This window comes from Sardina pilchardus, chromosome 1 (genome assembly GCF_963854185.1).
Source record: "Sardina pilchardus chromosome 1, fSarPil1.1, whole genome shotgun sequence".
Lineage (NCBI taxonomy): Eukaryota > Metazoa > Chordata > Actinopteri > Clupeiformes > Clupeidae > Sardina > Sardina pilchardus.
In genome coordinates, this window is record NC_084994.1 from 23,727,794 (window position 1) to 23,743,732 (window position 15,939).

Consider the following 15,939-nt stretch of genomic DNA (forward strand, 5'->3'; position numbering starts at 1 on the left):
TATTTTTTTTAAATACATTCTGATGTATTTTTGTCCATCCTGTCTGTTAACACTGCGCAACAGTTTGTCACCTAAGGAAGGGGCTATGTTTTTTCACGGCAATAGCCTACGTCATTGTCAACCATCATCCTCTATGGGTGCCTCTCATTCAGCGTTTATACGTCCTCCCTCGCTCCTCGGGCCTCGATCCTCACTGATCTACATAAAGAAAGATAGATTTTTTGTGAGGATCGAGGCCCGAGTAGCGAGGGAGGACGTATAAACGCTGAATGAGAGGCACCTAATGTCAGGCTAAGGACCTCCCACTACCTGCTCCTCCAAATACAGTTCATGTAATCATGCCTCTCACTTCCTCATTCACCTGCTTTTCATATTAGCTCGTTGTGGACTATATCCAGCATGTTCATGTTGTTACTGTTATTTTGTAAACTTTCCCTGGACTTTGTTTCGACAACGTCTCCTTTATCTGTCGGACTTGTTGCGGCAATGCTCGCATTGCTGTTAGCCTGTTGGTTATTTGACTTTGCCTGCCTACAACGTGAGTTCATGTTAAGTCCTATTGATTGATTGTTTGTATTTTGTCTGCCATTGTTTCAGCAATGAATGATGACTAAGCTAATGATTGCATAAAAAAGACAATTCGAAAAAATATGCTCATCTAAATGTAGGCCTACTGTCACATTGTTGATGGAGAAAAGTTGCAGAGAGGCGCGCTCAACGCCAAAATATCTCTTTGCTTCTTCGGGTGCGAGTTAAAAGTAACCAATTCTAATGTGCAAAAGAGCCGGACTCACTAGATCATTCTTCTTAAACAAAGTTTTTTTTATTATTGCGCCATGCCTAAACAAACGCGTTTCGGCGTCAAGCCGTCCGCAGTGTATGAATCACACCCAAAGCTGACTTGTTTTAACAAGGTATCAGGTGATCATGATCTCATGATTGGCTGCACCCTAGGGTGCGCGCATAGGACAACCAACAGACAGCACTAATGCTTCACAGTGGGCCAATGACCAATGACTATAACTAAAACCGGTATCCGAAGCAAGGTAAGCCTACCTTACATTGACAGACTTAAAGATTTTTGAAAGACTACCGTCTCAGACCCTCTCACATATAAAGACAATTCATTGAGTTTCTAGTCACAGGCCAGTCTCAGATTAGGATTTTGCAAAGACTGTGGGTCACTATTTACAACAAGACTGCTTCTTCTTCTTCTTCTTTTTTACAAGACTGCTGCTAGATTCCTTCAAATTATTTCCATCGTGCACTAGGCTACATGTCATCATCAACAGGAACTCACATGATAGCCTACTCATAAGTATTTTTTTCGCGTTTCTGCAGCATTGTTTCATGTGTGACATCCCTAACAGATATAGAGCTGTTCTATCACGTAGAATAATTACACTAATAATTTATAAGAAATTAAATAACTAGGGCTGTCAAACGATTCAAATGTTTAATCTAATTAATTACATACTCTGTGATTAATTAACCCTCTGATGCATGAATTATGAAAGCCTGGGTCAAAATTGTTTGTAATGTGTTTTTACTCAGCTTAGGACATGAAAAAAACAAATATTCAAAACATTTTTAAAAATATGAGTTTTTCAGGAAGTTACAAACATGTCCACTACATACATGCACCTCGGACCTCAAACATAAAAGTGAAAACCTAATGTAAAAATGAAACAAACTGAGTTTTTCTCAAATTAACCTCATTTTATGCTCATCAATCATCAGTTCATCAATCCTATTAACTCGTTGCATCCTAAATCTCTGCATCTCATTCATCATCCTCATCGTCCATGCCTTTATTGTTCTCTGGCAGCCACTCATCATCATTTTCATCACTATACTGATCATCACTAGCCTGGCTAACGCCTACCACCTCTCAAATGAGACGTGGTCTGGCAACCAGACGTTCATTTTCTCGTATTTGAAAAAATGCCCAGATTCGTTCATTGGGCGCCACGGATGTCTATCAAATGCGCATAGCTCACCCAACTCGTTCGTATGCAACGCTAAGGGCTGCCAGTGTAAATCCTTTGGCGTCGAATGTAGACGCAAGAAGGCAACAGAAACTTCTCGGATGTTCTGTGATTGGTTCGCCAACATCAGGCGAACATTTGGGCGTTAGTTTCCAGACTGGCTTAGCAGTGGGATTGAAATCACCGCGCAAGGCAGTATGGGAAAACCCAGGATCATCACTGGAGTCAGAGGGGTCTTACCTATTATTTGCTGCACTTGTGGTCTAAAAATATGATAAAATAATATTTTATAGAAACACAAACTACAACTATTATGCATAAAAATCCACAATTATGCATAAATTATGAATAATATGAATACAACATGCATACAATGTATAAACTAACATAAATATACCCAAAATGCACTGAATTGCAACCAAAATAGTCATTATAAGAGATGAATCAACCACATGACCTGTGTGAAAAATATGGTCAGTAATGCATGATGTCCACTCTATTGGACACATGGTTAATCGCAATTTCCAGCTTATTTGAAATATTTTTTTTCAAAAAATATAGAGTAATATTGTTCCTTAGATATTCCTGCATATCATCATATTTTTTTTACCTCTTGGGTTCTCCTGTAATAGGAGGATTGACAGGATATTCCCGAAGTAGTCAATAGGTGTGGCTGTCTGTCAGCCATCTTTGATTTAGAGGAGGCTCACGTGTAGTTACAACAACTAACCACTGAATACACCTCAATGGTTGGGGGCAGCAGAGAGCACTCTGATGGCTGATATGCAATTCCACCATAGAAACTATTGCATTTAGGAGAAAATGACTTTTAAACAGCTGTCCACTGTAGTGACCGCTATGCGCCTCTAAATTAATCGCATATAAAATGTAATCGCAAAATCGCAATGTCAACACTATTTCTTTGCAGTAATGTGGTACTTAAGAGTTGACGAACTCCGGTGAAATGCAAATTCTGTGCTGCAGACATTGCAGAGGACTTTGTTTTAATCAACACTTCAGGACGTTTTTGTTAAAGTAAAAGTGCCAATCAATGATCCAGGCAGCACAGTCTCCCCATTTTACGATCTAATGGTTACTGACTAGAATGGCTCTGGGTCAAAGGTCATCGATTAATCTGCGTTAATTTTATCTCAAATTAATTAATCTAAATTAATCAGTTATTTTGACAGCCCTAGAAATAACAAACAATCATATAAGCTACAGCTGCCGCCTATTTTGCCCCTTCCTGTTTCGTGTTGGAGCGAGATCACTATTGTTTTTTAATGTTTACGTCACTATTTGCATGAGCCATGACTGAAAAGACTTCTGATAATATCAAACATGTTTGATATTGTCGTAACGGCAAAACTAGAAAAAGACTGCCTCTGATGGACTTAAAACCGCCAAGATTGGCACCTTACACTAACAGGAAGGGGCAATATAGGCGACAGCTGTAGCTTATATGATTATTTGTTATTTCATTTCTTATAAATTATTAGTCTAATTATTCTACGTGACAGAACAGCTCTATATCTGTTAGGGATGTCACACATGAAACAATGCTGCGAAAAAATGACTTTGATATGAGTAGGCTATCATGTGAGTTCCTGTTGATGATGACGTGTAGCCTAGTGCACGATGAAAATAATTTGAAGGAATCTAGCAGCAGTCTTGTAAATGGTGACCCACAGTCTTTGCAAAATCCTAATCTGAGACTGGCCTGAGACTACTGTGACTAGAAACTCAATGAATTGTCTTTAGATGTGAGGGTCTGAGACGGTAGTCTTTCAAAAATCTCTTCCAAATCTTTGCAAAGTCTGTCAATGTAAGGTAGGCTTTAGATAGATGATGACAGCTGCTCTCCAGGCATTTTAGGAGGTTAGGAAATCTCTGTACAGCCAGGTGCAACTGAAGATTTGTGTGTGTGTGTGTGTGTGTGTGTGTGTGTGTGTGCGACGCGCAGTGTTGTGCCTGAACGGTTTCATTGAACGAAAGTTCATGAACTTGTTCATAATTTTGGTGAACTTGAACTGAACGAACTGTATTTCTGCCTGATGAACGATTCTGTGAACACGTTCTTTCTGGTGTGTGTGAACATCACCACTCTTTTTTTTAATATCGTTCAATAAGGTTCAGGCAAAAAAACACACCGTTAATAGCACTAAAGGGACAGACATTTAAAAAAGAGAACAATCCTGTGAAAACCAGGGGCCAGTTGTTCAAAGGTAATCTGATCGGATTTTGGTTATCGGATTGGATCAAATCTGGAAAATGGGTTGTTCAAAAGGGAAAGAAGGATTCTGAATTCGGATCAGATCATGTAATCCAATTTGAATCAATGAATCAAGCCTTCAGTTTGTGTTGTTCAAAACTTTTCAGCAGGATTTGGATAACTTTGATCCAAAAAAATAGGATTACCTAGCAAGGGGTAGGATTTCAAGGTGGATTTCAGGAAGAAAATGTACTAAAACTTTAAAATTGATCAAATAACACATGTTTCCAATATATCCACAATGCATTTGTTAATGTATATTTCTTTTTCCTTTGTTGTGGCTCAGGTGAGGGGCTTTAAAATAAATGATTAATTGAGGTGGATGTTTATGTTTTATGTTTTGTCTCAAAATAAACACTTAAGGTGACCCCATGTTGGCTATTCTACCTGTTCTTTAGCTGGCAATCCGGATTTGGCAATCCTGAAAACTGTGTATCTGGATAAGGGTGATCCAATCCAATGTTGCTTTGAAAAACTGACTGAAAAGTAAGACGGATTACCTGATCCTGGATAGCAAAAAATGGGATTTCCAAATCTGGATAATTTTGATCCGGATTACATTTTTTGAACAACTGGCCCCCGAACGTGTGGCAACCCTACCCCGGAAAGTGAAAACCAGCGACCCAAGCGGTTGCGTTCCTATCGAAGAGCAGCTATTGGTCCCGTAGACCGATTCTTTAAAAAAAAGATTATGGAGCCAAATCAGCGAAGTTATTTTTCAGTCTGTATACTGTAATCTATTAACTGTGAAAATATCAGATCCTATGTTGCCTTCTTTAAAAAAACGCAATTGTTCTTTTCGTTTCATAAATAGACTACACGTAGCCTACCCTTCGACGTTATACCCTCAATGGTGTTTTTTACCCCCAACAGCACCTTCCAGGCAGCACTGCCTAAAAGGCACTAACTTTACCCTATTCCTAATCCTAACCCTAACCCACTCAACCCTCATCCTACCCTAAACTGAGGGGAATTAGTGTCTTGAAGGTAGCGCTGCCTGGAAGGCACCATTGAGGGCAAATAATACCAAAGACCACGTTGTACTCACCGTAGCATGGTTTGTTTATTAGCCTGTTAGCATTGACAATTACTTACTGCCAGCTCTCGTGTGAGTAGGAGCAGAACACAAGTTACCCCAACATAAAGATAATCACCACGCGGTTCACCATCGCTCTCTGTTATTACAAAAATATGTACAGCCAGTTAAGCAAATTGCCAATTTGATCAGTTGGAGATGAAGCGCCAAAACCGGCGACGTCAACTGTAGCCTAGTTCGTTATGGGGCCAGTTGTTCAAAAAATTTAATCCGGATCAAAATGATCCAGATTTGGAAATCACGTTTTTTGCTATCCAGGATCAGGTAATCTGTCTTACTTTTAAGTCAGTTTTTCAACGCAACATTGGATTAGATCACCCTTATCCAGATACACAGTTTTCAGGATTACCAAATCCGGATTGCCAGCTAAAGAACAGGTAAAAGAGCCAACATGGAGTCACGTTAAGTGTTTATTTTGAGACAAAACATAAACCTCCACCTCCATATAATTTATTTTAAGGCCCCTCACCTGACTCACAACAAAGAAAAAAGAAATATACATTAACAAATGCATTGCGGATATATTGAAAACATGTTAAATAAAAGATGTCCAATAGTTAACAAAATAATGTTCATAGTTCTTCATCTGAGAAGAAGAGACCCACATTTTCAAGCCCTGCTTTTAGTGTAGTAAGGGATGCTTTTTTTGAAATTGCATCGAGGTTCATATCTGATGATTCTTTCGTTGACATTAATAGGCCTACAGTGATGAATGACAGTGACAGATATTAACAATTGAATATATTATTTTTAGTTTGTTATTAAAATCTGTTTGGGGGTTTATTTCATGTGGATAAGATCATTTTTATTTTTAGTTTATTGTACTGAAAGGCTAAATTAGTAGCCTATGTCTACTTTATCACTGTAACGGTTAAACTTGACAAATTCAAGTGCAAGATATAAATAAAAGTATACAGTAAATGATACAAATGTATTATTTGATAAATTGTAAAGTTTTAGTACATTTTCTTCCTGAAATCCACCTTGAAATCCTACCCCTTGTTGGGATCAGGGTAATCCTGTTTTGTTGGATCAAAGTTATCCAAATCCTGCTGAAAAGTTTTGAACAACACAAACTGAAGGTTTGATCCATTTTCAAACTAGGATTGGATTACATGATCTGATCCGAATTCAGAATCCTTCTTTCCCTTTTGAACAACCCATTTTCTAGATTTGACCCAATCCGATAACCAAAATCCAATCAGATTACCTTTGAACAAATGGCCCCAGAGGTTACAAAAAAACCCTCAAAACAATTAAACTGATCCTAAAAAATAAAGTACTAGAAGCAATAGAGCTGACCCCAATGTATAGCATATGGAAGGCATTTAACTAAGTTCCCATTGTGGGCTGAGATATATTTTTTCTAAAAGAGAATCCCATCCACTCCCGCTATGCTCTAGGAATGCAACCAGTAGGTGGCGATGAGATTACTTTCCCTCCCTATATGGGCAAAGATGGCAGCTCTGATTCCTTTTTGTAGGTGAACTTCAGCAGTCTATATGGGCTCTTCTCATTCGCTGTGTGTGTTCACTAATTCATGGATTGGGATAAATGCAGAGACCGAATTTCCCTCACGGGACCAAAAGAGGATATATACTTATTTTTCTCCTTCCTTCCTCGGTCCTCCTGCTCGTTCCCACTGATCTCTAAAGAACACTGGATAGACTATCCCATTGTTGCTGCCCCCTCATTCTTTATCTAGATCAGTGGGAAGGAGCCGGAGGACCAAGGAAGGAAGGAAGGGAGTATAGATAAAAACACGAATGAGAAGAGCCTTATGACATGTCAAATGCATGTGTTATGTCATGCCATATGGCCGTACAAACTTGTACGTTTCTTATAAACTTGTAAGTCAGACTGGGAACTTGTTGGTCTTTCACCCTACACAGTTTGGGTTTGCTATGACTAATATGTTTCATGATATTAATGTCCAAAATTATTAGTCTGATCAGCACACAGACCTTCTCAAATGTAATTGAGTAGGTCTGGAAAAGGTTCATTGATTTATGACTATGCAAGGCATTAACCAGCAGAGAAATTAAACTGAAATTGGTGCATTAAACCCTTACCAAATAATTTTAGAAGTGTAGCAATGTTGTAAAGATTTTCAGTCTTAAATTATTTGAAGAGCTGAAAATAATACGAAGTTTTATGGCCTGAAAATAACATTATCTTGGAAGCAATGTTTAGGTAACTTGGGAATACCCATACGAACCTTTTGCAAATTTTGAATTTGCTTTGCATGTTCCTCTGGCCAAGAGGCCATTGGAAGCCATTTTCAATGTCCTTTAAAACACGGGCACGCAAATACAATTGCCAATCTGGCATGGACATGTATCTCTTTGAAATTGAGTAAACAATTGCATACATTAGATTTGAACATGAATAGCCAATCATGGAGTTCGGGGAGGGGGTTGATGAGTTTGCTTTTTGGTGGGTTTTTTTGTTTTGTTTTGGTGTTTGGTTCAACTGATGTCATCCAGTGCATTGGATCTGGTCAATGGTCTTTTCTGGTCTGGAAATATTTGATTCAAATCTTGGTATGGTTATGCAGCAGACAGTAGGCTTTTTGATAAATTAAACAGTATTCCAAATAAGTTTACTGTCTTTTTATGTGTGCACTAAGTTAATGCATAGCCTTTCTTAGGGCAAGGCAACATATCAATCTATTTATGAAATTCAAGCTACTGCAGCTTTAAATTTGTATGGATTGAAACAAAATGCTTTAAAGCATGAGGCACTTTAAAATCTTTACTTTAGAGTATTTTAATTTTCCCCGAAAACTATATATTTTTGGAATCCTTACACACTGAAGAATCAGAAAATCTTTGGTTGACAATTTTCAGAAGTCATTACAGTTTTTCTGAAATGCTAAAACACAAAAGCCAATCCTCTAAACCAAATGACCAGTTGTCTAAACACATTTACTAAATCTAGCCACAATTTTTCAATACCATAAACACATTTCACATGAAGACACAATTCTCAAAACACAATCCTCCGTTCTCATAAATCTAAGCACATTTTTCCTTGCTAAAACACATGTTGCAAAACTAGGGCTGGGACTCGATTAAAAAAAATAATCTAATTAATTAATCGAAATTAATCGCATTTTAATTGTATATAAATATATGACCTGAGAACAGTGAGAAGTATTTTTTTTTCACATGGATTTTTAGTATAGCCTACTATTGGATAATGACTGAATACATAGGCCTAAGCTTAAGCAACAAAAATATTGTTTATTAATAAGTCCAACAGACCAGTGCAATTTTTGCCATAAAGTGTAGCAATACCATATTTAGAAATAGTACATGTTCAGAAATTCATGTAGCCTATAGATAGGTAGACCTTCTGTAAACTATAATACTGTGATATCTTGTTAATTGTGTCACCTGTTACCTTGAGTTGAGTTCATGAAATTGTTGTGTCCCTTTAAGGGGAACTGGGGGGCGGAGTTTACGTGTGTGCGTGTGTGCTTGTATGCGGTTCTGATTGTGAAGTTTCTTTTAGGTCTATGAAAGTTGGACATGGAATTAGGTGCGGTGGATTACTGTTATAAGCGTGAGTTGTGGCTGTAACAGCAACTCGGTTGCTATTTGTTTAATAAATAAAGCTCAGAGGTTTCCCTCAAGTGTCTGGAGGAGGCCTATCACAATACTTTGTCCACGCTAGCAGCTAGCTGCTTTATGTTTTGCACTGAGGTGATACCTGCGGTGATACGTCCTTGTTGCATAGGTTGCACACAACCATGCTCTTATCTACGCTTCCATCCGTTCGTTTTTTGTAACAACATTTCCCATCCACGGGGCCAACCAACGCGGTCACATCAGCTTCTTTGTTCATGTTCACTGTGCCACTGTGGTTTGTTTTGTCTGAACCGAACTCATGCGCGTTACTTGGTGCTCCAGTATAATCGGTCCGTCTGAAACTCATCCAGTGAGAAACGTTCCGCGGTGCAAAAATAAATAGGCATACGATTAAAATGCGTCAATTTTTTTAACGCATTAATGTTTGTGTAATTAATTAATCGTAATTAACGCGCTAAAGTCCCGGCCCTATGCAAAACATATTCTCAAATGAAAGCTCATGTAATGCAAAATGCTTGCCACAGTCAGCAATAACTGAACACAATGAACATACTTGGCGTCATTCATTACACACAACCACTCAAAAATGAAGACACTTGTTGCTAATGCGCACAGTGACTGTGGTGTGTGTGTGTGTGTGTGGTGTGAACGAAGAAAATAAAAGAATTTCACACCCTGATCACGTTTTCAAGAGTACTGTTGTGTGCAATAGATTCTGGTTTTTGCATTGAGTTGTGTTACAGTAGCCTAGTGTACTTGGATAGCCTAGAAATCTAGACGCACCCTAGTGGCCAAAAATATTTTTGCCTATACATTTCTGTGTAGTTTGGCTTGCCAGTACTTGGAGAATTTTTGTACTCTTGATATGAAACTCACAACTCTAAATGAAGAGCTCTTTTCCAAAACGCTATAAATCCATTTTATAGACATTACTGTACTGTAACAAATCATGTTACTGTATTTACAGTAATTGTGTGTTTCAGGTAATAAAAATGCAGTTGTTTTGTTTTTATTGAGTAAAGATAAATTACTGTAACTAAACATAACCCAATACAGTTTCACTGAGATTACTTGAAAAACAAATTGTAAAAAATTTATTTATGAAAATTCATTAGTAAAATGGTAGATATAGCGTTTTGGAAAATAACTCTTCAAATGCCTAATCCTCTGCAGAGATCTAAGAAGATCCGTTACTCTATGCATTGACAGTTATGAAACAAAGAACCTTCTCACAAATTGAGCATTGTGTTTTCAATTATTTTGCTGAAGTGTGTAATGATGTGTATAGTGTTTACATTTTTGAAAGCTTCGAGCTGCTCTTTTGGTGTGAAAGTTTGAGTTTTGAAGTGAGAAGGTGTGGTTGTGCTTATGTAGCTTTAGAAAAGGGTATTGTGTTTAGACATTGGGGAACATGGAGGAAACGTTTGTGAAATGTGTTTTAGCATTTGAGAAAAACTGTAATGCAGTCATTTTGGGTCTTGAAAGCAGATGATTGTGTCCTCAATGCTCTACAAATGCTCTCACAAAAAAGTGAAAAGGATCAGCTATCTACTTTGGCGAAGTGTGTATGTGCTGCATTACTTACCAAAGAAGGTTCAAATTGAAGGTTCAGTGTTGTCGGCAGCAAAGCAGACAAATGTTTCCCTTCTTCAGGATAGGGTGTGCATACATGCCTCGACAGTGTTTTGTGTTTTCAACCACAGCATTGGCAAGAGCGGTTTCCATATAGCCTGCTTATTCATAAGACCCATCAGTTTTTTAATTCTTGTAACATGGTAAACAGTTAATTCCACAATCAGTAGCATTGACATGTCATGGAAAAGGTTCTTGATCGAGGAAAAAAATAAATGAATGTGTTTTCTGCCATTGTTTTTAATACTTAGTTACTGATTTTATCAGGAACTATTAAGTATCTTTATAATAAAGTGCTTAATTCTTAATGGATGGCTACTATTATATGATTCAACAGCAATGCTTACTTTTAAGGTTGCTTCATCCAATATGTACATGTCAAGTTTGGAATTTTGTGCAAATTAGCGCCTATATTAATAGATTAAGCCTCATTTGCATATTTAAACATTACATTTCAGAAAACATTACATGTTTTCTGAAATGTAATGTTTAAATATGCAAATGAGGCGTATGATGAAGTCATATTAAATGATTATCAACAATGAAGTGCACTTCCACAATCTCTTGAAAACAAGTAGGCAACATTTTGGCAACACAATTTCAAGCTAGTAACTCAATCCAGAATATTAAAGGCTGGTCTACCATCAGCCCCCAGCATTAACAGCAAATAAGTTAACTAAAATGTAAGACAACATGCTGGTAGGGCTGCTAATGTCTCTTAAATGTTTTTAGCCAGAAACACTAGTCTTTTAACATATAGGCCTAGGCAACTTTAGAGTCTCATTTAAATATATTTGATTTAATATACGTTTATATTAATTGATACACTTTACACTTCTGTATAGGCTATACATCAAAATGAGCATCAAGTGGCTGAATAGCAGACATTTCCAACCCAACTGCTGCATCTGCTTTGCCTTTGCACTTATTAGGTTGATTATAACGTCACATTATGTGAGTAGCCTACAGTTCTCACATCATTTGTGAACACAAGTGGCTCTATCACACATTTCATCACTGAAACAACTGCGCGATCGCTGTCTGTTTTGTTTACTCTCATTCTGCGTCATATATCACCAGTGAAGGCGTCAATAATTTAATGCAGAACGGAAAATAGGGATGGACAGGATTAGCTGACAGATCTGCAATGCTCGCTAGTTTTTGGAAGTTATACTTTTGTCTGAGCTCAACTCGGCTCAGTTTTCGAGCGGCCAGAATGTAGACCTCTCGCATTTACTGCCACTGTGCAGAGCTAGCAGCCGGGAAATACAGTGAGCGGGGGGGGGGGGGGGGGCGATCACAAACTCAGCACAGCCGAACTCAAGGACGGTACATAGACTAGGCTACATTCATAACGTTACAGTCTCCAGAACTCGAGAATTCCAGAAAAGTAGGCTAGTTAATTTGTCGCTGGTGGCTTATTAAAAAAAAAAACTCACCGGGGGAATCTGAAATCTCTCTAAATATAGTGAAAAGTTGTTAATTTGACAATATTGCTAGCGGATGATATGCACACGACCTGCCTCACTCAGGTTAGAGAGAGTTTGTGGTGGCTTCAAATAACAATGTCCGCAGACAAGGTAGAGCATGTTGTATTATTTTATGAATGTGTGATGTATTGCGACATCGAAGCATGTCAAATTTGTAGTTTCTTAGGTCTCATTTCATCGAACTACAGGTAGCCTACGCTACCCGATCTGGTAAAGTTACATAGTGGCGTTAGAGCCGATAGAGGGCCGCAAAGTGAATGCAGAAGTGCCATTCACCCTGTTACGAGCTGATAAACCGCTGAAATAATTTTGGAAACATTATGTTACGGTATGAAAAACTCTTTAGTGTTGCTTTAATGACTTCTGAAAAAATTGTCAACCAAAGATTTCCTGATTCTTCAGTGTGTAAGGATTCCAAAAATGTATAGTTTTCATAATCCCCCCCAAAATTGAACGTATTAATTCGTCTGAAGATAGTGTCCTTGACTATATATTGACTTTTCCACTATTCTATTTTTAGATGCACTTGTACACTTTGGGATAGCATCTTATAAGCAGCTCATTTAGGTTAAATTCCTGAAAAGCTTCTGGAAAGCAGATAGCGAGGCACAGTTAAGGAACAGATGTTGGGCATGGTTTAAAACAAATATTTTGGGTGCTTTGCAATACTGAGTTCTTGATGACACACAGTTATTTGATTCAACAGAAAATTGTCTCTGCCCCTCACCAGATCAGACTTCAAATATCCAGCACATCTGACTCTGTAGTCCACACATTCAACACCACCATAATGGGTCAGGCACATGGAGTGGACGGTGAATCCCAGTCCACCACATCGGATCAAAAGCAAGAAGGGGTCAATGGACACCAAACTGCAATTGTTGCTCAAGGACAAGGATCAACGGTTGTTGCACCCCAGATCATTAACAGTTATATTCAGGGAGGAGTTTCAGTGAAAGTTTCACCAAACACACAATACACAGGTTTGTGTGATTGCATCTCTGCCATAACAGCCAATGTTGTCTCATGGGCCTGATCTGATGGTTACACATACATTATTACAATTAGAAATACATTATCATATACTGTATGTTGTGTAGGCTCAGAGTGAGGTTAACATTGAAACGTATTGTTGAAGTGCAATGCAATCTCCTCAAACCTGAAATTACTGCTTCTTAAAGGATACTGATTAATATTGACTTAAAGTGTGTTGAAACATGATACCGAGTGTGAGCGTTTGTCTCAGAGCTGATCTCGACCTGCTCCCTGCACTCTGAAATCTGCTGCTAGCTTGCCAATGCTAAAACAGGTTTTCAATGGCAGGGCATCGGCTTATCCATGTAAATAAACCACTGTTTTACACCATTTATGAGGCACAAAGTAGCTCCACACTTTATTAGTAGACTTCTGAGGGCCCTGACATTTAAAACGAGACATTGAGAACTTTGAAAAAGCACTGGTGGTTTACTTACATGACTGTTTATTCAGGCAGTCACTTACGAAAGTTTTCTGTTTGCAGCGAAAGTTTTCTGTTTGCGACGATCGCTAAAGTTTATTTTTAGGTACCCATCACAAACTGATTTGGTTCATTGGATATATCATTGGATATTTGTTGATTGAATGCATTTTTGTTCTTATTTTATAGTTGAAGACTCAAGTACCTGCAGTGTTTCTGCCAATCTTAAATCTAACCTGAGGAAGAGGTTTGAAATTATATTTGAGGGTATTGCGAAGCGAGGAAACCCTACTCTTCTGAACAGAATGTTCACAGAGGTTTTCATCACAGAGAGAGAGAGGGTTCCTACTGTGCCATACATTATTTTGCCTGAAGACAGAACCCTTATGGATAGTGGTGATACTTTTTGTGAATTCTGGAAAGAGCAGGAGCTGTTGCAGCTGGATGCCTCATTCAGTAATCCCAAGTGGCAGGCCGATACTAAAGGAAGACACTTTAGTAGGACATGCCATAATCCAGTGTCAGGCTCTGACCAAATCAATGAGCATGAGATGTGGCAGCTGGGTACAGCATCCAGGGATCAAACATGTGGAGAACCTGCCATCAACTGCAATGACATCTTCAAGCCTCTGTATGGCCAGGACGTGCACATCAGAACTGTGCTAACAAAGGGGGTGGCTGGAATTGGAAAAACGGTCTCTGTTCAGAAGTTCATTTTAGATTGGGCAGAGGAGAAGGCCAATCAGGATGTGGATTTCATTTTTGTCCTTCCTTTCCGTGAGCTGAATCGTTATCAAAACAGCAAGTTAAGTCTTCGTGAGCTGCTTGAGATCTTCCACCCGGAGCTGAAAGCCATGAAAGACATGAAGAAGTATTATGAAGCCAAAATGGTTTTCATATTTGATGGTCTGGATGAAAGTGGTCTGCCTTTAAACATTCACAAGAACAAGTTTGTTGCAGACATTGCAAAGAGAGCATCACTAGATGAATTACTGACCAATCTCTTCAAAGGCAATCTCCTTCCATCTGCCCACATTTGGATAACATCACGCCCGGCTGCAGTTGACCGGATCAGTTCGTACTGTCTTCATCGAGTGACGGAAATACGTGGCTTTAATGATCAACAGAAAGAGGAATACTTCAGAAAAAGGGTTTCTGATGAGAGACAAGCTGACACAATCATCTCACACCTCAGAGCTTCAAAGAGCCTTCACACCATGTGCCATGTTCCAGTGTTCTGTTGGATTGCCTCCACGGTTCTGGGAGGGATGCAAAGCGATACGATTGGAGGAAACGTTTCATACACAATGACAGGAATGTACACACGTTTCCTGCTCATCCAAACAAATGTGAAGAACCAGAAGTACAATGAGAAAGATGAGCAGGATCCAAGGGAATTGTCTTCATCCGATGTCCAAATTTTGCTCCAATTGGGCAAACTGGCCTTTGAAAATCTTGAGAGAGGCAAGCTCATATTTTCTATAAGTGACCTGAAAAAATATGGCTTGAAAACTGTTGAAACATCAGTCCACTCAGGACTTTTCACAGAGATTCTGAAGAAGGAGGATCCCATGTTTGAAGGGCAATGGTACAGCTTTATACACTTGAGCATTCAGGAGTTTCTTGCTGCTCTCTACGTGTTCCTTTCATTTGTCCAAGAGAGAATGGACATGCTCCAGTTAAATGCACAAAAAGGTATAACTTCTCAAAACTCTTTTACACGTTTTGACAAGAACTGGCTGCAAGACTCTGTACAACCTCGTAATGAATCTGGAAAATCATTACTTACTCGTGAGCAGTACCTATCCTATGTACTAGATGACTCTGACTGTGACTCGGAGGATGAGCCGTTGAAGAAGTCAGACATCCAGGATCAAACGCAACAACAGCCCGCACCCCAAGACTTCTTCACACTACATGAGTGGCACAGGGTTGCTGTGGACAAGTCCCTGAAGAGCAAGAATGGGCATTTGGACCTCTTTTTACAGTTCCTCCTTGGACTTTCGCTGGAAGCTAATTACAGCCTCCTCAGAAGCCTATGCTTACCCCCTGGGATTTTTCGGGAGGATATCTGTAAAACCACAGAATACATCAAAAACAAGCTCAACGTGGAAGACCAGAGGAAATGCCCTACTCCTGAAAGATGCATTAACCTGGTCCGCTGCCTCTCTGAGTTGGGTGAGTTGGGTGGCACAGTTACAGGGGAGATCCAGTCCTACCTCACGTCCAAGAATGTTCCAGGAAAGAAGCTGACTGCAGCCCAGTGTTCTGCCTTGGCCTACATGATGTTGACGTCCAAAAACGTTTTGGATGAGTTTGACTTGAAGAGGTACAGGACCTCTGCAGGAGGTCGCCGAAGACTAGTTCCACTGGTTAGGTGCTGCACAAGAGCATTGTGAGTATAACAAGACT

The 15,939-nt window shown here is 39.0% G+C and overlaps 1 protein-coding gene across 3 annotated transcripts in view; it reads left to right on the forward strand.

The window, feature by feature from the left end:
* The first annotated feature begins 409 nt into the window (after nucleotides 1-409).
* Nucleotides 410-15,939, forward strand: part of LOC134086081 (NACHT, LRR and PYD domains-containing protein 12-like) — a 49,839-nt gene continuing 34,309 nt past the window's right edge. For all 3 annotated transcript variants that reach the window (XM_062539999.1, XM_062540002.1, XM_062540001.1), the window contains exons 1-3: nucleotides 410-538; nucleotides 12,802-13,054; nucleotides 13,717-15,922. In XM_062539999.1, the coding sequence (XP_062395983.1) occupies nucleotides 12,862-13,054; nucleotides 13,717-15,922 (2,399 nt within the window). In that variant the 5' untranslated portion in view covers nucleotides 410-538; nucleotides 12,802-12,861. The remainder of the gene's footprint in view (nucleotides 539-12,801; nucleotides 13,055-13,716; nucleotides 15,923-15,939) is intronic.